The following is a 26299-nucleotide window of genomic DNA, read 5'->3' as shown; positions in this document are numbered from 1 at the left end:
GCATGTAGTGTACAATCTAACAGAAATCGGGTAATAGTCGTCGGGTAAGGCCCCTACTCAGAGCTTTTCTGGCTGTCTTTGAGGTTCGGGGATCAATACTCATAGCCCAAATACATACTATATCAAACGATCCTTATTCCTTCATAACTCCAAAGACATCCTCCACAAAATAAAGGCAGGCATATATCCTGACCAGCACTAGCAAGACAGTGGTATGATGTCCCGTCAATATCGATAGCTGCACACCCGCAGTCGGAAGTTTTTAGAAAAAGCCTTACGCAAGAAGGTAAGTTCGAAATCGAGTTTTGCGAAGCAGCAGTAGTACCAATTCCATCTTTTCTTTTGCATACTTCGGAACATATGCTATGCAGCAGCTTTACTCCTCACCTCCAACTTCCTCGGTTTCTTCTTCTCCTTCACCCCACCATCTCCTCCTTCCCCTCCCTCCTTCTCCTTCCTTTGCCTCGAAATCTCCTCCGCAGCCCGTCTCAGCGCCTCAGGGTCCGGTATGCCATCTTCTTCACCCGCCATCTGCTCTTCCATCTCTTCATCCACCTTCTTCTCCTTCGTATCATCCTCCCCATCCTCCCCTTCCGCCTTCTTGACATCATTACCATCACTATCTTTCTCCCCCTTTTTACCCCCAAGTTTTATCCACGGCCCATGTACACCGCCAACACCTGCCCCAACAAGCGTGCCCACCGCCGTCGTAGGTATCGTCGCGACAGTACCCACAAGCGTTCCTACAACCGTACCCAGTCCAGCTCCAACAGCCATGCCGATACCGCCACCACCCACACTTCCTTGGAAAGCACCCGAGCTCAGCATCCGTGCCTTTTTGCTGTTGCCATGGGCCTCAATTTCCTTCTCGTACGCATCTCGCAGGTACTTTTCGCGCTTGGTGGGATCTTTGATGGTTTCGGCGGCAGCGCGGAGAGAAGATGCGGTTTTGGCGGATGCAAGGGCAGATTCGGCGCTGGCGGCTGCTTGTTTTAATTTGTCTTCGGGACTGTCTGATTTGGCGGCAATGTTCTTAAGCTCATCTTCGGGGACAGAGGGAGTCTGCTGGTTCAGCTTCTTGGGTGGCATCGTCAGGTGCACGCTGTTCGAGAAAGATCCAGTCTCTTATAATGCGTGAGATTTTTTATAGATATTACTGAAATACCATGGTAGGAATCGCATGCAAACTGGAAAGAGGTGCCATCATCTAAACTGCGATGTCTGCTCTGACGTCATTCGTCACGTCTCCGCGGTTCAAAACTTGGAATACGCGTACTACTACGACAGCAAAACAAATAAAATATTGTCACATGAACCTAATCAGGATTCGATTTGGAGGATGCTTTGATACAGTTGTATTAAATTTGCGGACCAAGCATCAACTATGAATATGCTATGGTCGCATGAACATATGCGCTAACTGCTCAGTTATTACTTATTCCCAAGTCAGCGTCCAGCTACCCTGCCAAGCTCCGGAACTTGTCAATTCAGTAAGTCCCGTCAGCTTCAAAACGCCACTGGTCTTGTTGTAATCGACATGGCTGGCGTCTATGGCCTCACCATTCAGCTTGACGTGTTGGACCTCCGGAGCTCCCAACACTGTCACGTTGGCGAGTGCGTTGGTGTCCTTGAACTCGCCTTGAACATCAACCTCCAACTTTCCGCTTATAGCAGCAAACGTAACATCCAGGCACGACTCTGGCTCGATGGATTCGCCATCGTCAATGTATAGGTGGCCAGATGCGCCGCCTTCGCTGGAGAGTGCGACAATGAGACCCCAGGGGTTCTGACGGGACTCGGTAGTCGTGTATCCAGGCTCCTGGATAGGTAGGACTGAACCTCCGCGAATGTATACAGGGATGTGACCCAAAGGTGCTGAGATAGTCGTGTTTACACCAGCCTCAGCCTGAACACGCTCGCCAGAATACCAGTCAAACCACGTCTCGCCGTCAACAATACCAGGAAACACTCCCTTGACAGTATCGACTTGAGGCTCAAGGACAGGTGTGACTAGGATGTTTGGCCCAAGCAAGAACTGTGTATCCACACCAGCGAGTTGGGGTTCGTTGGGGAACTCCCATGCTAGCGCGCGCATCACAGTTGATCCAGTCTTGTGAGCGTCATTGAATAGCGTGTACATGTACGGCAACAGAGAGTAGCGAATGTGCATTGCAGTCCTTGAAGCAGAAGCCACAGCCTCCCATCGGTAGGGCTCTTGAGGAATGGCGGAGAGTACGTTGTGGTTGCGGTAAAAGGGAAAAAAGGCCGAAAGCTGCATCCATCGAGAGCAAAGCTCCATGTCAGTGTTTCCGTTGAATCCGCAGGTATCGACACCAAACATCGGAATACCGAATAATGAAAAGGAAAGTGCTTGTGGAATCGAGAAGAACATGTAGGCCCATCTAGAAGCATTGTCACCACCCCAATGACCAGCCCACTTGCCGCTGCCAGCAAATGTGGAACGTCCAATGATAAAGGGTCGCTTCCCAGGAAACACCGAAATGAGACCTTGATAAGTAGCATTGATGATCTGGTGACCGAAGAGGTTGTGGACATCGTATTCCTCCACACCATTCGTATGGGTTGCATTGGGGCTGACAGCATGAACAGCAAGATCAGCGCCATCTTGTACGTGATTGATGACATAAGGAGGATAGTTGATGTTTCGCTCCCCAGCGGTAGGGGTCGAGCGGAAGTAGCTTGTCGAAGTAGAAGTCACTTCGTCGGTCACCGTCGCCGTCGCAGTTGCCTTCCTAGAAGCTTGAGCAGAAGCTGCTGCAGAAGCGGACGCCGCCTCGGTACCATTTGTGATGTTGAAGCTCTCCGGGTAATCATAGATAACATTATTCACCTCACCAGGAAGCGAGAAGGGCGGATGAGCCGGGTTCAGGGTGACGTTGCCGGTACCGCAGGATCCGACGCAGAAAGAAGAGACTTCAGTCATGTCAACCCAGAAACCACTATATGGTACCTCTTTGTACCACTCGACCATCTCCTTCACCCACCAAGATACGCCATTGGGCGACAACCAATCAGGGAAAACGGTATACCCAGGCCAGACAGCACCGATATATTGGCTGCCGTCTGGGTTGGACAAGAACACACCAGATTCATTGCCGCGCGTATATGTGTCATATGCATCGCTTGCATTCTGCGGGTTTGGAATGTAAATAGCTGCATCAACAATTGGTACGAAATGCTGATTGTTTCTATGCAGCCATCCAAAGAAGTCGGCCACTTCAGATGGAGGGAAAGTGACGGGATCCAGCGTAAAGTCACGGTACTGATCCATGTAGTCAATGTCGAGCCATATGGTTTCTGCATAACGATTAGCAAGTTTGCAACAACACTAATCAAAAATACGTTAGGGGTGGACTTGCCCATTGGGATGTTGAAAGCTCTCATGGTCTCAACGATTTCTCTAGTCTCGGTCCAGTTGCGGTAACCCCAACGGCATTGATGAAAGCCAAAAGTCCAGTATTGCTGCATTGCTGGTAGACCAATAGCCGACTTTTGATACGCTTTAGTGACGTCCGTCGAAGAAGGTCCGTCGAAGAAGTACAAATCAATAGCACCTCCCAAAGTCCTCCAAGTTAGGTGATCAGGTTTCAGCACTACGTCCATACCATGGGTGTTGCGGTAATAAACGCCGTGAGAACGCGACTCGTAAGGCGAACCATTTGTTTTGGCATCTTTCTTCTGGCCGATCTCGGACTGCGTCAAGGGCTTGGTGCTACAGTTTTCGCCCTTCTCAAAGTACCGTGTCTCTAGGTAAAAAGGATGACTACCGTACAGGTTGCGGTCGATAGGATCACCTACGTCAGCAGCATAGATGGTCGCAGTGAAGTTGTTGTTGAGACGAAGACCGTGAATTCGTTCACCCAGACCGTAGAGATTATAGTCCTCTGGCAGGCTGTTTACAAACTCAACAAATTGATTTTCATAAATGAGATGGGTGCCTTGAGTTGTGAAGATGACGTCTCCGGTCGAGGAGCGCTCGACATTGAACCAAAAAGATGGCTCGTTGCCCCCTGCATGCTTGTCAGCTCGTTTTCTTGGGCATCACAAATACAGTATCAATCAAATAAACATTGGCAAAATGATGAAATGAATTCCAAGTAACTCACAGTTGAACTTGAGGTCGGTCTGTTCGGATGATTCTTCGACCTGAGGACGCGGAATGAGATCTTCGGGGACGATCCAGTGCGATTGGTTGCTTGCACCAATGTATTTTGGTACGATGTTGACTGACAGCCTTCCCTGGGCCTGGTACTCGACTTTCAACTCTAGCTCCTGGATATCGGTGCCGTAAACATTGCATGGCTTTCCGGCCAAGGTCAATGTGGCGGTCAGGCCGCGAGGACTCTGTTGAAGGTTTGATGCCGTGTAACCAGGGCAAACATCTTGCGCATCCACGGCTTGTGAATCATAGATGTTGGGAATCTGCTGAACGCCCTTGTCCGCAGATGGAGGAATGGTAAAGACCGGGTTGAAGTAGGTGGGCGTGCCAGCGAGCGTAGTGCTCCACCCGCCATTAGAAGAAGTGGTGGACGTTTGACCAGCTGTGAGTGCGAGAAGAGAGGATAGCACGGTGGAAGCTTGAACGAAACTCGTGTGCGTCATGATGGCGGTGCTGAACCGGTCAAGAGCTGCCTGAAGATTCACAGTGCCCCATGGCGGCCATGTCGTTCCTTTATAGTCATCGCTGTTTGGTTGGTGAAGGATTTGCTGAGCCATACGAGCTACTATGTATCAATTGAGCATAGGGCAATTCTCTACAATGAGGCAGTCTTGAGTGACGATGGGCAACATGGGAATGCAAGCCGGATGCAAGCGCATGAGGCTTGCATAAGCGAGGCGCGTGCGGGGAAAAACATGGAGTGCCGCCCCGACATTGAACGAATAGAATTCCGCCGGGGCGTGGCTTGTTCGCGAAGACAGCACAAGTGTGGAGATGGCGAAATATCTTTGTGAGTGTAACATGACGCAACACTACGATTTTGAGAAGCTTCCGGGTAAGAGGCTTGTAGCGAGTGGCTGGGTGCGAAAAAGCGACCTCGCAGGCTCATTGGTGAACATATGCAGCACCTGTTCGATGTGACATACATAGTAGAAAACCCAGGACGCCACTCAAATACGTACATACATAATGTATATGTTGAGATACAAGGACATGGATGATAGAGTGCTATGCATTGGTGTTCCTTCGAAAAGGTCTCTCAAGATCTAGAATACTTGCCGATAGGTTGCAAGTAAATCTTGTCCCGATGCCGAGGACTCACGTGATGTGCTCAAAGTAGGATTCCACTATTACTCTACAAATGACATTTTGCAATCCGCGCAGCATCGCATCTTCTGGAATACAAATGGGTGGAGCTCTCGGAAGAATTATCGGTTCAGCCATCGTTCCCGTTGCATCGCACCATTATGGCAGCCGACCATTCTGTAGTCGGGCTCCCCAGTACTGTGGGGTATCGTATCGCTTCCCCACATCGGGGCCTCCTAGTGTCCCGAGTGCAAAGCTTAGAGAGCTTGTCACACAGCACGTCGTCGAGGTAGTCTTTCACCAAGCAGAGCGTATGTATTGCACTGAAAAATGATTTCTTTATTCGTTTTGGGTATTATTATGACTACATAAGTGTGCGTGGGCACAGATTATTGAATGCTCTACAACAGGGTGTGCTTTGCGTATGTATGATCCCTGGTCTGAACGCGCCTGGGGCACAAGGTATGCTTTTCAGCGTACTTGCGACCCGCTTCCTTCCCGCGCCGCGACACTCTCCCGTGCCCTCGTTGGTCCAAAGTCGGGCACAAGCGCGTGCGGCGTTGCACATGCGTTAGACGCGCTCAGAAGAGAACCGTTTCCGCTCTCAAAGTAGCTGGTCAATGTCGCGGCGGTAGAGTAATGCCTGAGGTTCATCAACCAACAAAGCCGGCCAAGGTCTTCTTACGGACCGTGAAGAATGGAGGGACAGAACCTAGCGTGTATGCGCTCGGTACACTCGCTAGTTCAGGCTAAAGGTGAATAGCTCGTTGGTCTGTTGTCTTCATTCCCTCGGCGGAAAGTCAAATATCGGGTAAGGCCGCCCTCGTCGGCAAGGTAAAGTCCCTCAGCAGGGAGCCAGCTTCTGGATTCACGTGTCTTGTGACTTGCAGTACTAACTGCCGAAATTCGTGATGAGCTCTTTGTTTGCGTCTTTTGTTTTTGTATATGTTGTTGTGATTGTGATAATTGCCGGGGTGGCGGGGTATAAACAGTTGGTGATAAGCGAAAGTTGGGGCTCGTGGGGCTCAACATGGCCGCCGAGCTTGGGTGTAAATGCGTGCCTGATGCAATAGAAGATGCACCAGGCGAAGAAGGTTCTGGTAATACGCCTAGGTCCATGTTTCTGGTCGTACTCTGAGGGAAAAGTGAAAGCATCTTAGGAAATTTGGCCTGTGTTGGTGTTCGTGCACCATTTCCATTTGACGGTTCTTCTATGATATCCTGGTACCAGTCGTATGAACGGAAACTAAAGCTTGGACTTGGGGGTGGAAGGTCCGGCAAGGAGAGTTGGCGCGCCTTGCTGTCCGAGCTCGTAAACGTCTCGACGACAGGACTTAACGGCTCTAGGCCGCCGTTTGGACCCCCATCTGACAATGGGACAGCCTCACTCTGCTGTTCCTTCTTCGGATACTGCCCGAGTTCGTACTCCGAACTTTGGAGTCCAGGAGCAGGTGCTCTCGAAATCGCAATGGGCGGAGGAGCGTTGGCGACAGGTGGAATATATTCTTCGAACTTGTACCGTGGTGCGCGATCGCGCTGCGTTGCACCTCCACGTGGAGTATCGTTACCCCGCATCGGACTCACGGCTTGCATCATGTCTTCGTCCATGATCATGCTCTTGTTGATACTGACGTTGAGTGCGTAGACCTTGGTCTCCTTTGGTATGGGTGGAAGGGGAAGTTGTGGAAGGGGAAGCAGCGGTAGTGCTTTTCTGTCCATTGACCCATGTCTGCTGCTGGCAACCTCCTTGGTTTCCTGAGGCGCTATGACCCTGGTGAAAAGTCCCGGATTCATAGCACTTTGAGAGTTGAAGGCTGGATACTGGGGACTATTCGGCATTGACGCCACCAAAGTCTTTTGATCTGTCGCATCGGAAGTGGTTCTGCTACGAGATTGTATGGGCGCTTCAACTGACTGGTTGCGGGGCCTTTGTGCCCGGCGTTTCAGTATCCAGACCGTGATTCCTGTTAACAACATCAAAAGGGCGACAAGTCCTGTTCCCATTCCAATAGCGGATCCGGTGGTTAGCCGTGAGGTGGAATCAGCTCCTCCAAATGGAGCCGCACTGTCCATGGTAACACATCTCTCGTTGGAGCATATTTTGTCGTATGCACAATCACTGTTCATAGAACATGTTGCGATGGCTGGGGTGTTGGTGTAGGGAGAATTAGATTGAAGTGAAGCTTCTGTAGGGCTGGTACTCCGGTCATCCGTTTCAAGTTGACTAGTGGCGAGTTCGGATGCCAGGTTGCTTTGTGACGTGCTTTTTGGTGATGAAGATGTTGTAGGTGTGGTGGTGGTGCTTGATGTTGGTCTTGGTCTTGGTGTTGAGCTGGTGCTAGATGTAGCAATACTTCGCGTTGAAGTGGGTGTAGTAGTCGATTGTCGCGTTCGACTGGTAACGAGTGTGGTAGACATTACAATTAAAGGAGGGAACAAAAAAGGATATACACTGTGTAAATGAATGGGGCGCCACGCCAATACTTCCGTTAGATACGGTTGGTACGAAAGCGACTTTATGTCAAGAACATCGACGTCGGAAAAGCAAGGCCATGAACGAATGTAATCTTGGACAGGATCGCTGTGCACGAAAGGACGAAGATCCTCAGTCGAAGGAGGCCTTTGCGACGCAGACCGCTATGCAGGGCGACGCGGGTTAGTCCATATCTTGTAGGGTCCGGCGAGAGAGACTAAAGTTTATTGACGATTAGCGCACGGTGCTTAGGCCCACCTCCGGTTGGTGTCTGAAGATCCCTAGTGTTTGAACCAACGTCGCACTCGTCAAACCTTCTAACCCCCAATTTTGCTTTCCCCATGACTTAGGGCAGACAATAGCAAAGGACAAGAATCCAGTTGTTGTTTTTTCTTGATCTTGAGAACAATGTAACCCTTCCGGCTAGCTTGCGATGAGTTGTCTTATCTGTAAATGATGGCATTGTTGGCTGTTCCTCTGGCTAAACACGGCTCTACGCAACTGCCGCTACAACGCTACAGAACTTGAGTCATGAAATAGGCGGCTACCCCTCCGAATGCGGCACCCATATTGTTTCAGGGGGACGGAAAGGTACACGCTCGTACTATTTTCTGCCTACAAGCCACTCGACATTCTGTTTATGGCTCAGGAACGGGCGAAAAACTGGATACCAGTTTATAACCGTCTCATCAATGGTGGCGAGGCTGCATCGTTTATTGGAGATTTAGTCTTCCTAGTTGAAGAGCACCCTTAGCGTCGTTGAAAGCTCAAACTCGACCCTTCTCATCCGATCGATGGCAGGACGCGGGCAAGGTGCAGCTGGATCTAAGCGTCTCCTTACAGAGTAACCAGCCTGCAGAGTTAAGAATTCAAATACGCGCATTAAGCGAAGCTTGCAGAAGCTTTTGCTTCCACGGCGAGAGCTACGGGTTCTTGAAGTGTAGTGCTGAGCTCCGTGTATGGTACCCGGCCCGTCTGTGGTCGTTTCAATAGACGCACCGGTCTGCGGAGAATAGAAGATGACGATTAGGTCAAAAAAAAACTTCATGTCAGCGTAGACAATGTTGCATGAGTAAGCGATGTTGCGGCCAAGTGTGGTTCTGAGGTGGGTAGCGTCAAAGGCAAGGTTACGTCTGTGCTGGTCAGTGACCACGCCTCGGAAGTTCAAAGTGTCTGTGCAATTGACGAGCTGTGATAGTCGTGTGGTCATTGATGTGATCAGAATTTGGTTCGCTTGCCCTCTTCCCGCTGCTACATTCCCCGAGGGATGTGCCTCAGTGGACGAGTGCGCTAGGCATAGAGTGTGTATACACTAGCGACGCTGACTACATTGGCTATGCTAGAGGCAGGATTAATGTTATCACCGTTGGGTGCTGCTACTTGCCTGTGTCTGCACTATCAAGTCTCAATGTGAATCGGTGATCGATGAGCAGAATTACAAAAGAAGCCTGAAGCACTACATTTCATAAGTTCAAGTTCGAAGGGTGGCATTGCTTTCCAGTGGGATTCAGGTGGTGGTGGTGGTGGTGGGGTGGAATGATAAAACACGCATAGTGCATTAGATCCAATAGCGATTATTGCTTTATTGTCTTAGGCGAAGGACTGATCGCAGCATAGAAAGAGTATAGCGAGTGAAGAAAAGAAACGGGTGCGGCTGAACCTAGTGGTTTAGCCGGAGAATTTCTTTTGCACGTGGAATCCGTGAGGGTGTGATTGTGTTTCGTAAGACGGCGAGGTGTCGGAAAACAACCAGTGACCATCGTCCCGACACCATTTTCCGTGGCATCACCGCGCTCATTTGCTCTTGGGCCTAAGAGCAAGAGCTCAAATGACAAATAAAGGCAAAAAAAAGACCTTGGTTATCTAGGCCACGTGATCAGAGGCAAGGCTGCTGGTTCTCACCGCGCTAGCCCCTTGCATATCTTCCATCTCGATGCTCCTACGTTCTTTCTTTTCTCTATCCCGAGACCCTATCTTCAAGAGTTCAAAAGCCGCTGAATACCTATTGAAGGGCGGGTTAACGAGGTCTGCCGAAAAGCGAAAATCGATAATGCAGTAAAGCGCGTGATGTGGGGAGGGGATCACCCTACAGCCACCCGGCGGAGACGCGCTCTGGCGCTACTACGAGAAGCGACGCTATTCAGCCATCGCCAATTAAGTACCCGAATGTACATACGTAGGAGTCTCTTGCCAAGAACCCGACTGTTGAGCTTCTGAACACGAATGAAGATGAATGGATTCTTGGAGCGGGGTAACGAGTCCTACGAGCCCCCCTGCTATACCTGCTTAGCGCATCGTATTCGGTGACATCATGAATAATGAGCTCCCCGCTATTGGCCTAAATGCTCCCGACGTGTCGCTATGGACAACACTCTTACTTCCAACACGATCTAGTTGTAGCCGTTGATGCAGTTATTCCGGGCATTGCAACCTCTACGAGCCTCACTCAAACTTCACTTCAGCCCAACGTCCCGATTACAAAGATCCACGTTCACGTCATCAACCACAGCGATGGCGCAAGAGTTCAAGCTCAAGGATGTCACCTCCCTGCAGATGAAGAATGGAGAGAAGAAAGAAGCCGAAGTTGAGGGTGTTGAGGGGGGAAAGGTGCTCTTGTTGAAGGTCCAGGATCAAGTTCATGCCACCAGCCCGAACTGCACGCACTACGGAGCGCCATTGGTCAAGGGCGTACTGACGCCTGAAGGCCGTCTGACATGCCCATGGCATGGGGGTAGGTGGCTGCTGCGGCAAATCCTATATGAGCAGAGCTAACATGACACAGCTTGCTTCAAGGTTTCGACTGGAGACGTTGAAGATGCGCCTGCCCTCGACCCAATTGACAAGTACGAGGTAATCGAGAATGATGGTGCCGTGTACGTCAAGACCACGGAAGAGGCACTAAAGGCAAAGCGGAGACATTTGAACATCAAGTGCTCATTGGTCAGCGACGATAAGGTGCTTGTCATTGGTGGTGGTTCTGGTACACTAGGTGCCATTGAGGGTCTTCGAGGTGGAGGTTACACTGGCAAGATTACCGTCATCTCAAAGGAAGGCTATCAGCCCATTGACCGGACTAAGCTGTCCAAGGCATTACTGGCTGATATCTCGAAACTCGCGTGGAGACAAAAAGATTTCTATAAGGACGGATCCATTGATATCATTGAAGATGAAGCGAAGAGCATCGACTTTTCTGGCAAGAAGGTGTCAACAAAATCGGGAAAAGAATACGAGTACACCAAGCTTGTGTTGGCAACTGGAGGCACGCCGAGGTGGCTGCCGCTTGAAGGGCTCAAGGGCGATTTGGGCAACGTCTTCCTTCTCCGAACTCTGCCAGACGTGCAAAACATCCTCAAGGCCGTTGGGGACAATGGAAAGAAGATTGTCGTGATTGGCAGCTCATTCATCGGCATGGAAGTTGGCAACTGCTTGGCAGGCATGAAGAACGATGTTACCATTATTGGAATGGAAGAAGGCAAGTAACGTAGGCGCCTAGACTTGAGCGATATACTGACGGGACGGTAGTGCCAATGGAGCGGGTAATGGGTAAGAAAGTGGGCGCAATCTTCCAGGGCCTGCTTGAGAAGAACGGTGTGAAGTTCAAGTTAAGCGCGGGCGTGGACAAGGCGACTCCGTCAACAGCGGATGCATCCAAGGTGGGCGCAGTACATCTCAAGGATGGCACCGTCTTGGAGGCAGATTTGGTAATTGAGGGAGTTGGTGTTGCGCCGGCTACCGAGTACCTCAAGGACAACCCGAGCATCACGCTTCTGAAGGACGGATCGTTGAAGACGGACGAGTCATTTGCGGTCGAGGGGCTCAGTGGCGTGTACGCGATTGGTGACATTGCAACGTACCCTTACCATGGACCTGGAGGTAATGGATCACCGGTGCGCATCGAGCACTGGAACGTTGCGCAGAACGCGGGTCGGTCAGTGGCCAACACAATCAACAACCCGGGAAGCAAGCCCAAGCCGTTTATTCCGGTGTTTTGGTCGGCACTTGGTTCTCAGCTGCGGTACTGTGGTAACACGATGGCGAGCGGGTACGATGATGTGGTAGTGCAGGGAGAGTTGGAGAAGCCATCGTTTGTTGCCTACTACACCAAAGGGGAGACTGTTGTGGCGGTGGCATCCATGATGAAGGACCCGTATATGACGCAGGCGGCCGAACTGATGAGGAGGAACAAGATGCCGAGCAAGAGTGAATTGCAGAAGGGGGTCGATATTCTGGAGATTAGTCTTCCAAGTGAGGTGAAGATTTAGATGGGGGGCTAGTGTTGATGGGAGTGTGATGAACCAAGTGATTGAGCTTGCAGAGTAGGAGTGTGTAGCGGAATTCAAGTGATTGAGATTACAGAGAAGTACATGGTGCGTATTGGAATCAAGTGGACCAGGGTGTAGAGTATAGTATTAAATGTGTAGTGGAAATTGAAATGACGTCTGGTCATCAAATCCGGGGCAAGCTATTTCAAAGAATGGGGTGGGGGTAAAACCATGCAAGAGAAGGAGAAAGGGACTGGGGCAGAGAGAGGGAGAGAGCAGAAATGAGGGGCGATAAGAAGAGGAAATTGGAAGGCGTGATGGGATTTTGGGGTGGTGACGTCGAGGGCAAGCGGCAGGAGCCTCGTGTTGGACCAAGCGAAGTAGGCAAAGGGACGGGAAAGGTTGGGAATGGCGCAAAAGGTCGAGCAACGGTGGGAGCGGGAAGGTGGGTCTCTCTGCTATGGCAAGGGCGATCGAGAGCACGAGCGCGCACGCCGGCAACCTCATTTCCGAGGACGGGCCTAACGGGTATGGATGTAGGAGGTAGGAGGTAGGAAGCGCTGCATTCGCTCATTATCCACGGTATATTGTACATGGGTCAAGATGTTATTTGCTAAAATATGGAAATTGACCCAGTTCATGGATATGGGTACACAAAAGGGAAAATGCAGGGAGGCGTCGTGCACCGTGGGCAGGAGTCAGTAGTGCGGGATTGGGGGTCGGTTTGTCGTGCATTGGGTGGATGGCACTAGTATGCAGGGCGCTTCGTCGCTCGCTTGGGGCGTGGGCTTAGACACGGTGACAGGCGTGTCAGGGTGGATGATTACTAGTATGTCACCCCGTTCCGTCATCTGTCTGTCTGTCTGTCTGTCTGTCTGTTTGTTTGTTTGTTTGTTTGGCTGCCGGCGGTTGTAAGGAAGTAAGGTCACAGCAAAGGAGGGCCAGGCAGAGAGATTCATCACATGAGCCTCAGGGACCATGTTTAGGGCTGAATGATACAACTGTCCTAGCGCACATTACATTACCTACTGGAGTACTCTAAGTACTCACTCTACAGACAGCATCATTGCCATCAAAGCGTGATGGGAACCCGATTCCGATGCAGGTCATGTGACTCCCGCGACTGGCTGTTTGTTGTTGTTATTGTTGATGTTGAAATGCATGTTTTTTGCGAGTTTGCTTTTGCGGCCCCGACTCAGATGCTTCCCCTCGGCCATGCACACCAAAAAAGAAACGAAATGGGGGCCCAACGGTCAGCAGCCAACCACGGATGCATGTGCGAGGGAGCAGATAGGCGTCGGTCAGATGGATGCAAAGGGTGAATGGGTGGCTGGATGGAATGCAGCATCTTGTAAGCGGCAGGTCGAGACAAGGGACATTCGAGGCATTCAAGGAGCAGGAGCTAAGGGCAGAGGGCAAAGGGCTATTAGCTATGGAGAAGAATGGCAGCTGCGCCGAAGGGGTGGCAGTTCGCGACTAGGCCGACGATGGCGGGCGGGCGAGCGCATAACGGGCAATTTACGCGCGCCGGGGTGGATGGATGAAACAAGCCATGGGACCCCCCCAGGTACTGGCCACATCCGACCAGTTTGGCCATGAGAGGAAATACATAGTGGGCCACCATGGCGCCAGCTAGCAACAGTAGCAGCAGCAGCAGCAGCCGCCGGCCCTGGGGCGCATCGAGAGCGTGGATGAGATGGCGCTTGGAGAAAGAGAAAGGAAAAAGGGTTCGTGGGTGGTTTGCCAGGCAAGTGGATGCCGATGCCATGACTATATACTTAGGTATGTATAGAACTGTATGTGTAGTTATACATATGTACATGTACATGTATGTATGCCTAAGTACATGTAACTAACTAGTGTATACATGGGATGATATATATGTTCGGTACAGTACAGTACAGTACAGTGCAGTACAGTAAGTAGAGTACATCCATACATACATACATACATACATACTATACTACCATGTACAGCATGTCCATGGATGGGATATTCGTGCGCACTTGGAATAGTCATCGTCGATACTACCAGCAAGTAAGTAGCAGCATCTAGCAGCCCACCAGCCGATGCTTTTGGCGGGCTGGTTTGATGAGGGCCCCCTGTCAATGATGTGCATCCGCGGTGTCTCCTTTCCCACGCTCATGGCCCTTTACCGAAATTGCCAGCGAGACCAACCTCCGCCGCGCCTTCTCTTCCTCTGCACCCACGCCGCCCAGCAACAGAGCAGTCAGCAGCCGCAGCCGCAGTCGCAGTCGCCGCAGCACGTCAATCGTCGTTGCGCTGTCGACCGCGAACGAGTGAGTTGTGCACCAAGAAAAGGCCGCGAGTCGCGAGTCGAGAGTTGAGTTGAGTCGAGTCGAGCGTTGAGAGGCAGCACGCCCACGGCAGAGTCAGAGCCAGAGGTCCGCGCCAGAGCCACCAGCGCCAGAGCCACGGCCAAAGCCCAAGACGTCAAAAGGCTCAAGTCAACGTCAACCGCCAGCCCACGCCCCGTCAGCCATTAGCGACGCCTAGCCCGAAGCCGCATCAAGTCGCTGCACTGCTGCACCACGCCAGCCCAGCCCTCGCAACCCGCGCCCGCGCCCACAACCTGCCCTGCACGTCTGCACGTCTGCACGCCTGCACGCGCATGTGAAGGGGCTACCACGCCAGCAGACGCCCTCGACACCGCGCTCTCCACCACCACGACGGCATTGCCAGCCAGTCGACTCTACAACCCTCCTCCTGTCCCCAACACACGCGCCCCCCCTCTGCCCCGGGACCCAGCTTCAAATTTCACCGCTGCCCATTCCTCCCTCGCCCAGCCTGTGCCCCCCAGAGTGCCACAGTGCAGGTCCGCTGCACAGTCAGTCGGTAGTGCAAACTAAACCCATCTGTCTCCCCGCCATCGCCCATTCGACAGCTCAACACCGCCAGTTCACGCCCACCCACACCTGGCCGTCCACCCATACCTGGGCCCGATAACGTAGCCCACCAGTCCGTCTGCGCTGCTGCATACTGCGCTGCTGCATACACGCCATCGCCATCCCCCAGACTCCTGCGCCCCAGATAATGGCCGCTGTAGCATCGCAGCCGCCCTACGGTCAGCAGTACCATCATCAACAACAACAACAACAACAACAACAACAACAGCAGCAGCAGCAACAACAACAACAACAATCGTCTGCCGCAGCTGCCTCGCCGGCCACTGCTCGCCGCCCCTCGCGACGGTCCAGTAATGGCGCGTCGCCAAACACGCCTTCCACGCCCCAGACTCACGACTCCGCCCTGAACACGTCCCGCGCGCAACCGATGCCCCAGTCCTCCCACTCCTCGCCGGCCACCAAAAACATGTCTGCCACCACCACGACCGCCGGCGGCCCCATGGCTCCTCCCAGGACCTCGTCGCACCGCAGCACCTCCAACGGCGCCGCCGCCTCGTCCCAGCAACGCGATGATGCTTCACAGTCGCGTCGCCGAGCAAAAGACAGTCCCCGGCAGCAAGGAAGCTCTGCCAGGTCCCAGCCCGTTCATAGCCGCTCCGCAACGGCAATTGGCCAGCCGCCCGTCAACACAAGTCTGCCTCGCGAGGAGAGTGCCGTCATAAACCGCATCATCGTCTCCGACACCCAAGAAGACATTGCTCGCGCACAGGCGCGGCAGGGCGACGGCCCCCACGTCACTTCAGCTGCCGACCTCACCCCCATAACAGGACTGAGTCTGGTCGGCAGCGAGGGTGTCGACGATGGCGGCCGTGGGGCCGGCGGAAAAAGCCGTCAGGACCACTCCAAGTCGGAAAACGCGAAGCGATCCAAGTTTGGTAACTACATTCTCGGCCAGACGCTCGGCGAGGGTGAGTTTGGCAAGGTCAAGATGGGATGGAAACGAGACAGCCCCATCGAGGTTGCCATCAAGCTCATACGGCGTGAAACCCTGGGCAGCAACTCCAACAGACTGCAGAAGATTTACCGCGAAATCCACATTCTCAGAGGCCTTGACCACCCCAACATTGTCCGCCTTCACGAGATGGTCGAGACTGAGCGCCATATTGGCATTATTCTAGAATATGCATCAGGCGGAGAATTATTCGACTACATTTTAAACCATCGTTACCTCAAGGATGGCCCGGCACGGAAACTCTTCTCGCAGCTCATCTCCGGTGTCGGCTACCTACACCGCAAGGGCATCGTCCACCGAGATCTCAAGCTCGAGAACCTTTTACTTGACCGCAACAAGAACATTATCATCACCGACTTTGGTTTCGCAAACACCTTCGATCCCAACGATGAGCTTAGCGAGGAGATTGAGTATAGACTTGGGGACAAGGACTTTATGAAGTCACTGGGCTTGGATGGCAGCGACGCATCACGACGCGGTGATCTCATGCAGACCAGCTGCGGAAGTCCCTGTTACGCGGCGCCAGAACTGGTGGTCAGCGACTCACTCTACACCGGCCGCAAGGTGGATGTATGGAGTTGTGGTGTCATTCTGGTACGTTTCGACTACTACTAAATGCAACAAATGCAAGCACTAACAATATGCAGTATGCCATGTTGGCTGGCTACCTTCCCTTCGACGACGACCCAGCAAACCCCGAGGGTGACAACATCAATCTGCTCTACAAGTACATTGTATCCACACCATTGACATTTCCCGAATACGTAACACCCCACGCAAGGGATCTCCTCAAGCGCATTCTTGTACCCGACCCACGCAAACGAGCAGATCTGTTCGAAGTCGCGCGTCATAGCTGGTTAGCCGACTATGCCCATGTGGTCGGCTTCATCACCTCGAGCAACACCCCCGCCGCCGAGGCCCAGCAGGCATCTGTCTACTCGAGTAAATACTCATGCTTGGATTTGGTCAAAGAAACAACAGCTGACATTGTACTAGAAGACACATTCGAGCCACAACCCGCCCTCGCAAGAAGCGCTTCCGTTCGCGAACCCGCAAAATCACACGCTACCTCCTCGTCCGCGCACGGCGGACTCCAGACAAAACGCGATGCGATCAACCAGCCCGCCGACAAACCCAAGGCTACTCGCGATACCAAGCGACGAACCGTCCAAGTCGAATACGTTGCGCCGTCTTCGCAAACCGCACGCGGCGAGGCCTCTCCTCCTGCGGAAGCAGTGCCCAAGCCACGCGGAAAAGAAGCCGAGATACCGCCCACAGATGGACATCAGTCGGCCACAGGTGCTAGGCCTTCTCGCTCGTCAGGCGCTGTCCAGACTTCAACCAGGAAGCAAGAACCTCAGCGATCCGTGTCAGACTATACGGCGTTTGGAAACGCGCCCACGTCTGCTACTCGTCCCTCTACAAGTGGTGCTCTCGGCACTTCAAGGCTGCCCTCGCGTGGAAACTCGTATGGACAGCCATCTGTTGCGGCTGTGGCTCAGACAAATGCCGAAGGTCGCTTCTCGCAACCCAAGGGCAAGCAATACTCGATATCCACGCCTTATGCACAGCCACAGCACGACTCTTCGGAAGCTGCAGAGGCACCCAACATCGGCCAGCCAAGCGCGCAACGAACACAGTCGGTACAAATGGGACCACATGGTGCAAAGAGCACTCACAGGCGTTCCAACACTGTGACTGAAACTCTTGGACGTATGACATCCATGTTCTCTGGTCGCCAGAATTCATACACTCAGGACCCCAAAGCGTCTCTGACATCTCAAGGTTCATATGGTTACCCTGACGATAGGAAGCAAAAGAGCTATCCCCCAACATCCATGGCAGGGCCCATTTCTAATGACAACATCAGTGCAATCACAGGTACAACCACAAACGCCAGGCCGAGCATGGAGTCCAGTCGCCGTACCTCTTTTGGCTTTTCCAGGAAGAACAACAGCAGCAGCAGCAATAACAACGCAAACAATGGCGACAACCCGAAACCGTCGCGACGCTTCTCTCTCATCCCGTCGTCCTTGTCCAGGACCTTTACGTCTCAGCGAGAGGGTGCGCCCTCACAATCCTCGCACGAGCGCCGCCCCTCGAGCTCTCGCCCTCGTGCTAGCTCGCGTCCAGGAGGCATGGGTTTTGGCCGTGGCGGTTTGTCCAGGTCTCCTAGTCAGAGTACTCAGGAAAGTAACATGCCCGGCTTTTATGATGGCCACCAGGACAGGAGGAACCCGCACCTGAATGCAGCTGGTCCATCATCTGCACCACCAAACCAGACGCACTTCAATGGCTACAACCAGTCGGTTCCTGAGTTTGACGAGAAGTTTCCCAACCCCCAGGAAGCCCACCCAGCTGCGAAGGGTAACCGTCCATACCAGCAACCTGGCGATGATTCAGATGCTAGCGAAACCAACGGTCGTGGTCGCATGTCAACATCCCAGCAATTTAATCAAAGAAACACATCCAATCCTTACCCTGCAGGAATGGGAGGAGACGAATTCAGCCAGCAACAGCACAGAAAGGGCGTGCTACAAAAGAGCAGACGCTTTGCTGATGCTTATGACGAGCAGGGTTCTGCGAACAAGGGAAGCTCTGGCAGCTCTAAGAAGGTTATGGATTTCTTTAGGCGCATGGGCAAGCAGAGGACGAGTAGCCGTTGATTGAAATTGAGGTCAAGTTTTTTTTATTTTTGCAACGATGTGCAGCAAAACACAACAATACTTGATTGGCATTTGGCAAGAAGAGCGGTTGGATAAAGTTTTTGTTTGCCTTCCCTGAGAGCAAAAAGATGTGTGGGGCAGTCGCTTTTTCGCAACGCGTGCTGGACAAGCGGGTCGGTCCCAAGAAAGACGTTTTTTGGGGTTGTGTGTGCGTGTTTCTTAGAGTGTTCAGACCAGGGCGCAATTGGGAGCAAGGCAAGGCGGGGCGGGGTTCTTCTTCTTCTTCTTCTTTTCTTCTCTTGTCTTTTTTTCTCTCTACTTGTTCTCACACCACTCTTGTTTGGACTACTGTTTTTTTTTCCTCTCTTCTCTTGTTCAAATGTTTCCTCTCTCTCTCGAGTGTTTGCTGGATACCACCCACACCCATCATCCCGCGCGTACGCGTACGCATAAGCATACGCAAATGCCGTTTTCTGGACATTCATCAGCGCGCGTTGTTGTTGTTGTTTTCTCTTTCTCCGGTTGTTGTTGTTGTTGGTTCTTTTGGGGCCTACATATCTTACTGTGCTGTGGATGGAAATGCCAGAGGCTAATTTATTGTTTCTGTTTTTTTTTGTTTTTTTTTCCTGCATAAGAATCAGGCGTTTTTCTTTTTTCCTCCAATCTCTATGGACGTACTAGTTCGATTTAAACAACCTTTTTCTTGTTCTCTATTTAGCAGTAAATGAAGGGGGGTTTGCTGCCTCTCTATTTTTTTATCTCTGGTTTTTTTCAAGGATGCGTTTGGCCTAGCTTTTATGCTCCATCTGGATTTGGACTAAAGGAGGTGTATATGTGTGCGTGTTGCGTATGTTGTATGTGTGTGTGTATGTATGTGTGTGTGTGTTTGTGTGTGTGCCAAAGTCTTGACCACCTCGTCCATGTCCAAGTGTTGAGTATCTTGTTAGTTAATCTTCTACTCTTCTTGGCTTCCATCTTTTCCTTCCTCTCTCATGCACATATATAGCTACACCGGTTACATTGAGAAAGAGATCGAGGCGAGGGGGGTTTTTTTTTTTACTTTGGTTTTGCATCGCAAAATATTCTAGTACCAAAGTGAAGGAGGAGAATAAAAAAATATATCTAGTGTAGTGTAGTGTGTATACAAACAATATCATCGGGCTCTTTTTTGGTTTCATCGTTTAATATTTCAGTAGCTTGGGAGACAAAGATGGGAATTCGTAACGTCATTAACTTGTGACCTTTTTTGAATATGCTTGACTTGCTTTGATGTTGTTGTTGTTCATTATTATATCGTCCATTAACGTATCTGTATAGCGAGTCGGTCAGTAGACCGAAGCGGTCACTCTGCCAAGACCCCACCAACTTTGACTACCATACGTGATGCCTCCACGCAATAACGTGCAAAACTCTTCAAAAGAATCTTAATTACAGCTTGCAATACAGGCTATCCAACGTGACGCGACACTTAGCCAGCGACGCGCTGCGGCAATCTATAGCGTCTCCTAAAGCACTCTTAGTGATCGACTTGCTGGAAAGCTCTCTAGACAAGATTGTACGCCTAACTCAATGAAACTTCTTATGACAGAAGAGGAGACGATTGTCGACTATATACTAGACCTTGATGCGCGAGGATTTCCACTACGCCTTCCTGCTGTTAAAGATCTAGCTGATTCTTTGCTAGCTGCCCGCCACCGCGACCCTGTTGGCCCAAACTGGCCTAAAGCATTCATAAAGCGTCGCCCAGAGCTTAAAATAAAGTTTAATCGAAAGTACGACTATAGGAGAGCCCTCTGTGAGGATCCTGAGCTTATGTAGGGCTGGTTCTGTCTAGTACAGAATACTAAAGCTAAGTATAGGATCTAGGACGACGATACGTATAATTTTGATGAGACAGGCTTCATAATGGGCATGCATAACACGTCAGTAGTAGTCACAGCCTCTGAACGTCGATTAAAGCCAAAATCCTTACAGCAGGGCAACCGGGAGTAGGTCACCAGCGTAGTTTGTGTCAGCGCAGCTGGCTAGGCGATCCCACCCTTTATTATCTTTTAAGGCAAGCACCACCTCTCTGCCTGGTACAAGGAGGATAGCCTGCCTAGAGACTGGCTTATCGGGGTCTCCAAGAACGGCTAGACGACGAATGAGCTTGGTATGAAGTGGCTGGAGCACTTTGACAGGCATATAAAAGAGCGCACTATTGGAGCCTATCGTCTACTTATTCTTGACGGTCATGAGAGCTACGACTCGCTTAAGTTCTAACAATACTGTAAGGAGGTAAAGATTATCACTCTTTATATGCCTCCCCACTCCTCTCATCTACTACAGCCGCTTGATGTGGGCTGTTTCTCGCCTTTAAAGAGGGCGTATGGGCGCTAAGCTGAGGAGATGATACGCAATAGAATCAACCATATAACTAAGATTGAGTTCCTCCCAGCCTTCCAGCAGGCCTATAGCAAGACTATTACAAAAGATAATATCTTAGGAGGATTTCGAGGCGCTGGATTAGTTCCACATAACCTAGAGGTGGTGATATCGAAGCTTGATATCAAGCTGCGTACGCCAACACCACCTGCTATAGAAAATCTACCCTGGCTGTCGCAAACTCCAAGTAATACCCTAGAACTAGGGTCGCAATCGACGCTAGTGAAGCAGAGGATTCAGAGACATATAGATAGCTCACTATTAAGTATAGTAGTTGCCTTTGAAAAGCTAGCTAAAGGCGCTGCGATTATCGCGCAGAAGCTGGTGTTGGCGCAAAAACGTGTCTCTAAACTTGAAGCAGCTAACAAAGCCGCTACGCGACGAAGATCGTATAAAAGAAAGCGATTACAGAGAGAGGGGGCCCTAATAGTTAAAGAAGGAGAGCAATTAGCAGCTCTAAAAGAGTCTGGCGTGCGTGGTGATAGGAAGAAGGCAAAGAAGAGAGTGCGCGCTAAGGTGGGCGAGCCAGAGCAAAGGCGCTGTGGACGCTGCGGTGAGGCAGGGCATAATACGCGCACATGCAAGCAAGTAGAAGTGATAGATTCTAAATAGGATAGCCTACTACGATTTCAATTTACTACTGTAGCTGCGTTGCAACAGTCTATATTAGTCGTGGTGTTTGGTGGGGTCTTGGCAGAGTGACCGCTTCGGTCTACTGACCGACTCGCTATACAGATACGTTATTGAACTATTCGAGTAATAGATATGTATTTCTTTTCCATACTCCGTGTCTAAGATAAAGGGCAACATCATATCTCCTCTTGCATACGCATAGCAATTTCAGGTACTTTTTTAGATATAGAAGAAATCACTCTATAAATGCTCATTTTTTTAAATCTATGTATTTAGCTTCTATATGATCTAAGTTTATCCTTGGGGAAATCGCACGTATGGTAGAATTTAAATACAAGTACGCATGCGTGAGTGAATACGTATTGTGAGGACAAAGAAAAGGGGGGTAGCTACATTTTGTATGCTGGTAATATACTTGATCAATGCAATGCAATAAGCAAGATACAAAATGGCTTCAGATGTACGAATGAGAGAGAATAAGATGAATGGTTGAGATTCAAGACCACAAATACATAACCAGGACCTTACTTAGTGGCGTAGAAAAATATAGAACAACCACAGATGGTGTTATTTGAAATGACAGCAAGGTCGAGTACAAGAAAATATATCCCAAGCATCAACACGCCTCACTGAACAAAACAACGCAAAGCAAAATTCGACTTGGGATTCTTGAATTCACACTCTACTAAAAATGACACGATTCTATAAAATCTGGGTATCATCCCTGTACAGAATTGCCCTAACTCGCTTTTTGTCTTCCCTGCCTCGACATAATTACAATTTTCCCAAACCCTACTAAAATCTATGTATGCATTATGGCCCAACTTCTCAAAGTGTGGCTTTTTTTTATGAGGGAGGCAATTGACCACCTTCCTTGGTCTCACCAACTGGCAGAGCGGGCTTCTTGCCACCAGCAGAGTTGAGGTAGCTGAGGTAGCAGTTCCATCCTATTGGAAACCCCGTGTGTTAGCCTCGAGTCCAACTACCAATTAAAAAAAAAGGGTGAATAGGAGGTCTGTGTGCGTAACTTACCGAGCGAGATGATGTTGACAACCAAGACCCTCATCTCAGCAGGGACATACTTGAAGTTTGCAAACTGGACCCAGGGCCAGATCATCAAATTCTTTTGGTATCCAGGCACGAAGGCGTCCTTGAGGCGCTGCGTAGGTGAGTTGCCCTCCATATAGGCCATGCTGGACAAGAAGACTGTCATGTTGACGGGCGCAAAGAGGAACTGATCGCAGGCGACGCGCGCAACAATGGTACCGTTCTTGGATGGCAAGTTTACACGGCGCACAAGGAAACCGAACCATGTTGTGGCGGCGGGGCCGAAGATGCCTGCGGAAGGACTGTTAGCAACCGATAGATGGAGCTTGTGTTGGAAAAAGAAATGTCGTGTCATTGAACAAGGCAGAGCGGGTGACATACATCCTCCATAGGCGGCCATACGACCTGTCCGCATTAGGTCGTGTTTGTCAAGACCTCTTCTTTCTACACCCTGCTGTGCCATTGTGTCGCCAGTTGCAAAGAGCACCTATTATATGTCAGCATTGTTCAATGCCTTCATCTATTCCCCCCAATCCATCCCTAAGCCTAGTTCCCGAGGATAAGGCTTTTTGACACACGTTCTGGCCTTATCGTCTTCGTGTTGTGCGTGGGCGCAAAAGGAGATGGATTGAGGATCGAGAGGTCAAGGGGCGAGAGAATGCGTACCGCAGTAGTGATACTCTGCGTCAGGAGTGGTGATGTCCTCAGCTTTGATTGGTACCTGGCATCTCGATCAGCGTTGACTCCCTTGACTGTTGACCGATTATTTCAGTGCGACATACCAGCGGAACGCCATTTTGAGAAAGGTGTGCAATGTATTTGCTTAGAAGAGGCGATGTAAAGGATATATAAGCGGTCAAGGGCGACACACCGCAACAGTTGGAGGAGTGGAGATGGCTGTGTTGTGTGAAAAAGAAAGTTGGACAATTGAGAAAGGTAGTTCGGTCAGCTTGCGGGACCGATGATGTCGGTAGTGCAGCAGGGTCCGCGCCGCACATGGCGGTCGGGGAACTTAGCTTGACCCCTGATTCCCACCCCCTTCTCCAGTGCAAACAATTCTTTACGCAACCGACTACAAAAAGGCCCTACTTTGTCATGGTCTAGGCTTCAAGCCACAGGGTAAAGTTTGGAGAAAGATCATAACTCAATTCAGTTTCGCGACTCGTCTGTTCATGGTGGGGTATAGTATGAGCAGACAACTAGTTACAAAATGCGAGACCTGTGTTGTACAACGGTTCTTGCATGTGGGAAAAAAGAGAATAAAAAGAAGGAAAAAGAAAACAAAACAGAAGTGGCGCGGATATAGTATTACACGTGGTGCTTGGATACGACATCAGATCCCATCCAGGCCCATCTGTGTCTCGATCTCACCGCCTATCACCCGAAGGCAGATTCCAAGATGAAATAACGCCAGGCCAGCTGATCTTGTCTGTGTATGATCAGAGCTGTGCTCACGAAACGCGGGTATCCAAGAATTCATGTCGTAATTTAATTATTCTTTTTTTGCGTAAATTGGGTATGTAGAAAAGGCGACTTAATCAATCTCCATCCGCTGCGACGGGACTGGTCCACTCAGTGATGGCATCTCTGTGCTGTATGGCTTGTCGTTTTGCACAACCTTGTCGTTGATGTGAGGCTTGAGGCCCTTGTTGAAGTTGTGCGTGCACAGACATGCCGTTACAATGGTGAACATGAGTAGCAGAATTGTGAGGATGGCAAACGCAGTCAGAGACTTGCGGGCTGGCTTGTAGTCCTCCTGGCGGTTAGTGTCGGCAACCCACATTCGGATGAGTTTGAACAGGAAGTAGCCCATGGCAATGAAATAGACAATGATGATGCTAATCATGCCGGCAAAAGACTCGCGACGGACCCACCAACCAGCGAGGAACAAAAGGAAGAAAGTGATGACGAGGGCGGCGGCGGTAAGGGCTTGTTCGACCGTCTTTGTGTTTTCAACCACGACGAGAAACTGTACGGTGAAGGCCAGGAAAAAGAAGAAGTCAAACTTCAAAAGAGCAATATAAATCTGCAAGGGTCAGCAGGGCGCTCGGATAGAGTTCATCTGTCGGGGAATTAAATACCTGGTAAGTCAGATAGCGTTTTTTGAGGCGTGTATCGGCGCTGATGCGCTTGTAGATTGTCCAGGCAAACTCGTCATACAGCTTCCAGGCTTCAAAGGCAAAGATCACGGTAGCGAGAGCCATGAGGCAGGGAAGAGCAATCAGCATGGGCTTGACGTCTGCCCAGAAGAAGGCGGGAATGAAGGCGCTGTCGTTGAGGTCGTCGGCTGCATCTTTGATCTGGTCGAACTGGATACCGGCGTAGACGAGAATACCGATGTTGTAGAGAACGAGGCCGATGACTTGGATAGTGTTCTTGAGGCGCAAGGCGTCCCATGTGAGGAAGAGTTGGTAGATGTAACCAAACATGAAGACGGCAAGGAATGTAGGGATGGTGCGCGTTTCGTTTGCACCTGCGCCTTCGGCGGCGAAGTGGATCTCGTTTTGGAATTTACCAAAGACATAGCTGAGGCCGTGTTAGTTGACTGCGGTTGTAGATGGGGTAAAGGGGAAAGGCGCACGATTCTAGGGCAAGGGCGATGGAGACCTGGGCAATGGCCGTGAGCATGAAAGCCCAGGTCCAGCGTGTGTTGGGAATGTACATTCTGGGTGGACGTCGGACGGGCGGCGGCAGAGTCGTGGGGAAGCCCTCACGATGGTGATAGCCTCCGGGCTGGGTATCCAGGTTGGGCGGTTGTTGATAATGTTGTTGGTAGGTGCTGTTAGCGTAGGGTGGGTAATTGCGGCTGAGAGGTTGGCCTCCTAGGAGGGATGTGCGGGCTTCGTGGTGAGTAATTTTGGCCGTAGTATCAGCCGCTGGCGGCGGCTGAAAGCGTGTGGATATAGGCGTGTTTGGCGGGGAGAGACTTGCTTTTCGGGCACAGACGAACTGTGGTAGGTGAGGACAGAGGCGGCAGGCGGTTTGTAGGGCTGCCGGGGACAGGTGAGACGCTGTGTGCGCACCGAAAGAAGAGGTGAAACCAGACGAGTCGCTTTAGGTTGGGGGGCGTCTGGCGGGCGCGCGTCGCTGAAACTAGGCAGGGCTTGGCTGTGCGGAGAGGCCGAAGACGACGAGTAATAAGTAGTGGCAGTGGCAGCTGGCGAGGGAACACAAGCGACGGGCTGGGGTGGGCTGCGAGGGCGTGGTGAGGTGGCAGAGACGAGGAGCGAACGGCGGGATAAGAAAAGGATGGGACAAGACGGAGATGGAGATGGACTAGGCGATGGAGATGATGGGGTGGTGCAGCAGAGCGAAAGTAGCGCTTGGTAGGCCGGCCAGGCGTATGCGCAGGTAGATGTGGAGACGACGACTGGGAAGGCTGACGGGGTCTGGTCGCCGTGGGAGCCGCTAGCCGGGAGCGGGTTGTTGGCGACGGTGGACGGTGCAGCGCTGCTAGGACCTGGCGAGTGGCGGGTTGGGCGGGTTGGGCGTGTGCATTTGACTTTGTGTCTCTAGTATAACACGGTCTGACGGCGATATTGGAGGACATGTGGGAGCAAAGGAGAAGACCGGCGCCGTGACGGAGCCTTTTGACCAGCGGCCTTTCTGGCTCAGACACGGTACAGGCACAAGCCCTGCACAGCACAAG

General features: G+C 51.2%; 11 protein-coding genes across 11 annotated transcripts; 2 read left to right on the top strand and 9 right to left on the bottom strand.

Annotated features, from left to right (window-relative positions):
- Positions 1-180: 180 nt before the first annotated feature.
- On the bottom strand, positions 181-1280 carry COCSADRAFT_251320 (uncharacterized protein). The gene has a single exon (XM_007706396.1). The coding sequence runs from the start codon at positions 1087-1089 to the stop codon at positions 364-366; it is 726 nt and encodes a 241-aa protein (XP_007704586.1). The 5' UTR covers positions 1090-1280; the 3' UTR covers positions 181-363.
- Positions 1281-1435: 155 nt separating this feature from the next.
- On the bottom strand, positions 1436-4737 carry COCSADRAFT_175410 (glycoside hydrolase family 31 protein; the record flags this gene model as incomplete). The annotated part of the gene is made up of 3 exons (XM_007706395.1): positions 1436-3318; positions 3381-4031; positions 4128-4737. The coding sequence occupies 3 exons, from the start codon at positions 4735-4737 to the stop codon at positions 1436-1438; spliced, it is 3144 nt and encodes a 1047-aa protein (XP_007704585.1).
- Positions 4738-5586: 849 nt separating this feature from the next.
- Positions 5587-7937, bottom strand: COCSADRAFT_40741 (uncharacterized protein). The gene has a single exon (XM_007706284.1). The coding sequence runs from the start codon at positions 7682-7684 to the stop codon at positions 6011-6013; it is 1674 nt and encodes a 557-aa protein (XP_007704474.1). The 5' UTR covers positions 7685-7937; the 3' UTR covers positions 5587-6010.
- A 365-nt stretch (positions 7938-8302) lies between these two features.
- On the bottom strand, positions 8303-8987 carry COCSADRAFT_347094 (uncharacterized protein). Its single transcript, XM_007706394.1, has one exon. It carries the CDS (start codon positions 8947-8949, stop codon positions 8473-8475), a length of 477 nt encoding a protein of 158 aa, XP_007704584.1. The 5' UTR covers positions 8950-8987; the 3' UTR covers positions 8303-8472.
- Positions 8988-10250: 1263 nt separating this feature from the next.
- Positions 10251-12001, top strand: COCSADRAFT_175408 (uncharacterized protein; the record flags this gene model as incomplete). The annotated part of the gene is made up of 3 exons (XM_007706393.1): positions 10251-10470; positions 10522-11211; positions 11262-12001. The coding sequence occupies 3 exons, from the start codon at positions 10251-10253 to the stop codon at positions 11999-12001; spliced, it is 1650 nt and encodes a 549-aa protein (XP_007704583.1).
- Positions 12002-14702: 2701 nt separating this feature from the next.
- On the top strand, positions 14703-18558 carry COCSADRAFT_251256 (uncharacterized protein). Its single transcript, XM_007706392.1, has 3 exons — positions 14703-16474; positions 16528-16822; positions 16877-18558. The coding sequence occupies exons 1-3, from the start codon at positions 15056-15058 to the stop codon at positions 18544-18546; spliced, it is 3384 nt and encodes a 1127-aa protein (XP_007704582.1). The 5' UTR covers positions 14703-15055; the 3' UTR covers positions 18547-18558.
- COCSADRAFT_251257 (uncharacterized protein) lies at positions 18559-19336 on the bottom strand. Its single transcript, XM_007706391.1, has one exon. It carries the CDS (start codon positions 19176-19178, stop codon positions 18570-18572), a length of 609 nt encoding a protein of 202 aa, XP_007704581.1. The 5' UTR covers positions 19179-19336; the 3' UTR covers positions 18559-18569.
- Positions 19336-19771, bottom strand: COCSADRAFT_251305 (uncharacterized protein). Its single transcript, XM_007706390.1, has one exon. The coding sequence runs from the start codon at positions 19722-19724 to the stop codon at positions 19494-19496; it is 231 nt and encodes a 76-aa protein (XP_007704580.1). The 5' UTR covers positions 19725-19771; the 3' UTR covers positions 19336-19493.
- A 2486-nt stretch (positions 19772-22257) lies between these two features.
- On the bottom strand, positions 22258-23613 carry COCSADRAFT_40738 (uncharacterized protein). Its single transcript, XM_007706283.1, has 5 exons — positions 23433-23613; positions 23317-23371; positions 23032-23137; positions 22636-22941; positions 22258-22550 (listed from the first exon to the last, which is right to left on the bottom strand). Exons 1-5 carry the CDS (start codon positions 23444-23446, stop codon positions 22450-22452), a joined length of 582 nt encoding a protein of 193 aa, XP_007704473.1. The 5' UTR covers positions 23447-23613; the 3' UTR covers positions 22258-22449.
- Positions 23614-24184: 571 nt separating this feature from the next.
- COCSADRAFT_101021 (uncharacterized protein) lies at positions 24185-25314 on the bottom strand (the record flags this gene model as incomplete). The annotated part of the gene is made up of 3 exons (XM_007706389.1): positions 24185-24676; positions 24732-25176; positions 25232-25314. The coding sequence occupies 3 exons, from the start codon at positions 25312-25314 to the stop codon at positions 24185-24187; spliced, it is 1020 nt and encodes a 339-aa protein (XP_007704579.1).
- Positions 25300-26271, bottom strand: COCSADRAFT_251228 (uncharacterized protein). Its single transcript, XM_007706388.1, has one exon. The coding sequence runs from the start codon at positions 26198-26200 to the stop codon at positions 25520-25522; it is 681 nt and encodes a 226-aa protein (XP_007704578.1). The 5' UTR covers positions 26201-26271; the 3' UTR covers positions 25300-25519.
- Between the last annotated feature and the right edge of the window lie 28 nt (positions 26272-26299).

The sequence above is a fragment of the Bipolaris sorokiniana genome (genome assembly GCF_000338995.1).
Source record: "Bipolaris sorokiniana ND90Pr unplaced genomic scaffold COCSAscaffold_16, whole genome shotgun sequence".
Lineage (NCBI taxonomy): Eukaryota > Fungi > Ascomycota > Dothideomycetes > Pleosporales > Pleosporaceae > Bipolaris > Bipolaris sorokiniana.
Note: the sequence above shows the minus strand (reverse complement) of the source record. Positions and strands in the feature narration are given on the sequence as shown.

Excerpts from the sequence above, each read along its gene's own strand:
- COCSADRAFT_251305 (XM_007706390.1), bottom strand. The coding sequence starts at position 19,724 with ATGAAACCAAAAAAGAGCCCGATGATATTGTTTGTATACACACTACAC.
- COCSADRAFT_251257 (XM_007706391.1), bottom strand. The coding sequence starts at position 19,178 with ATGCAGGAAAAAAAAACAAAAAAAAACAGAAACAATAAATTAGCCTCT.
- COCSADRAFT_251320 (XM_007706396.1), bottom strand. The coding sequence starts at position 1,089 with ATGCCACCCAAGAAGCTGAACCAGCAGACTCCCTCTGTCCCCGAAGAT.
- COCSADRAFT_40741 (XM_007706284.1), bottom strand. The coding sequence starts at position 7,684 with ATGTCTACCACACTCGTTACCAGTCGAACGCGACAATCGACTACTACA.
- COCSADRAFT_251228 (XM_007706388.1), bottom strand. The coding sequence starts at position 26,200 with ATGTCCTCCAATATCGCCGTCAGACCGTGTTATACTAGAGACACAAAG.
- COCSADRAFT_251256 (XM_007706392.1), top strand. The coding sequence starts at position 15,056 with ATGGCCGCTGTAGCATCGCAGCCGCCCTACGGTCAGCAGTACCATCAT. Across the intron at positions 16,475-16,527 it reads GGAGTTGTGGTGTCATTCTG|TATGCCATGTTGGCTGGCTA; the intron begins GTACGTTTCGAC and ends AACAATATGCAG. Across the intron at positions 16,823-16,876 it reads GCAGGCATCTGTCTACTCGA|AAGACACATTCGAGCCACAA; the intron begins GTAAATACTCAT and ends ACATTGTACTAG.
- COCSADRAFT_40738 (XM_007706283.1), bottom strand. Across the intron at positions 23,138-23,316 it reads CGCAGAGTATCACTACTGCG|GTGCTCTTTGCAACTGGCGA; the intron begins GTACGCATTCTC and ends GACATATAATAG. Across the intron at positions 22,551-22,635 it reads TGTCAACATCATCTCGCTCG|GATGGAACTGCTACCTCAGC; the intron begins GTAAGTTACGCA and ends GGTTTCCAATAG.
- COCSADRAFT_347094 (XM_007706394.1), bottom strand. The coding sequence starts at position 8,949 with ATGACCACACGACTATCACAGCTCGTCAATTGCACAGACACTTTGAAC.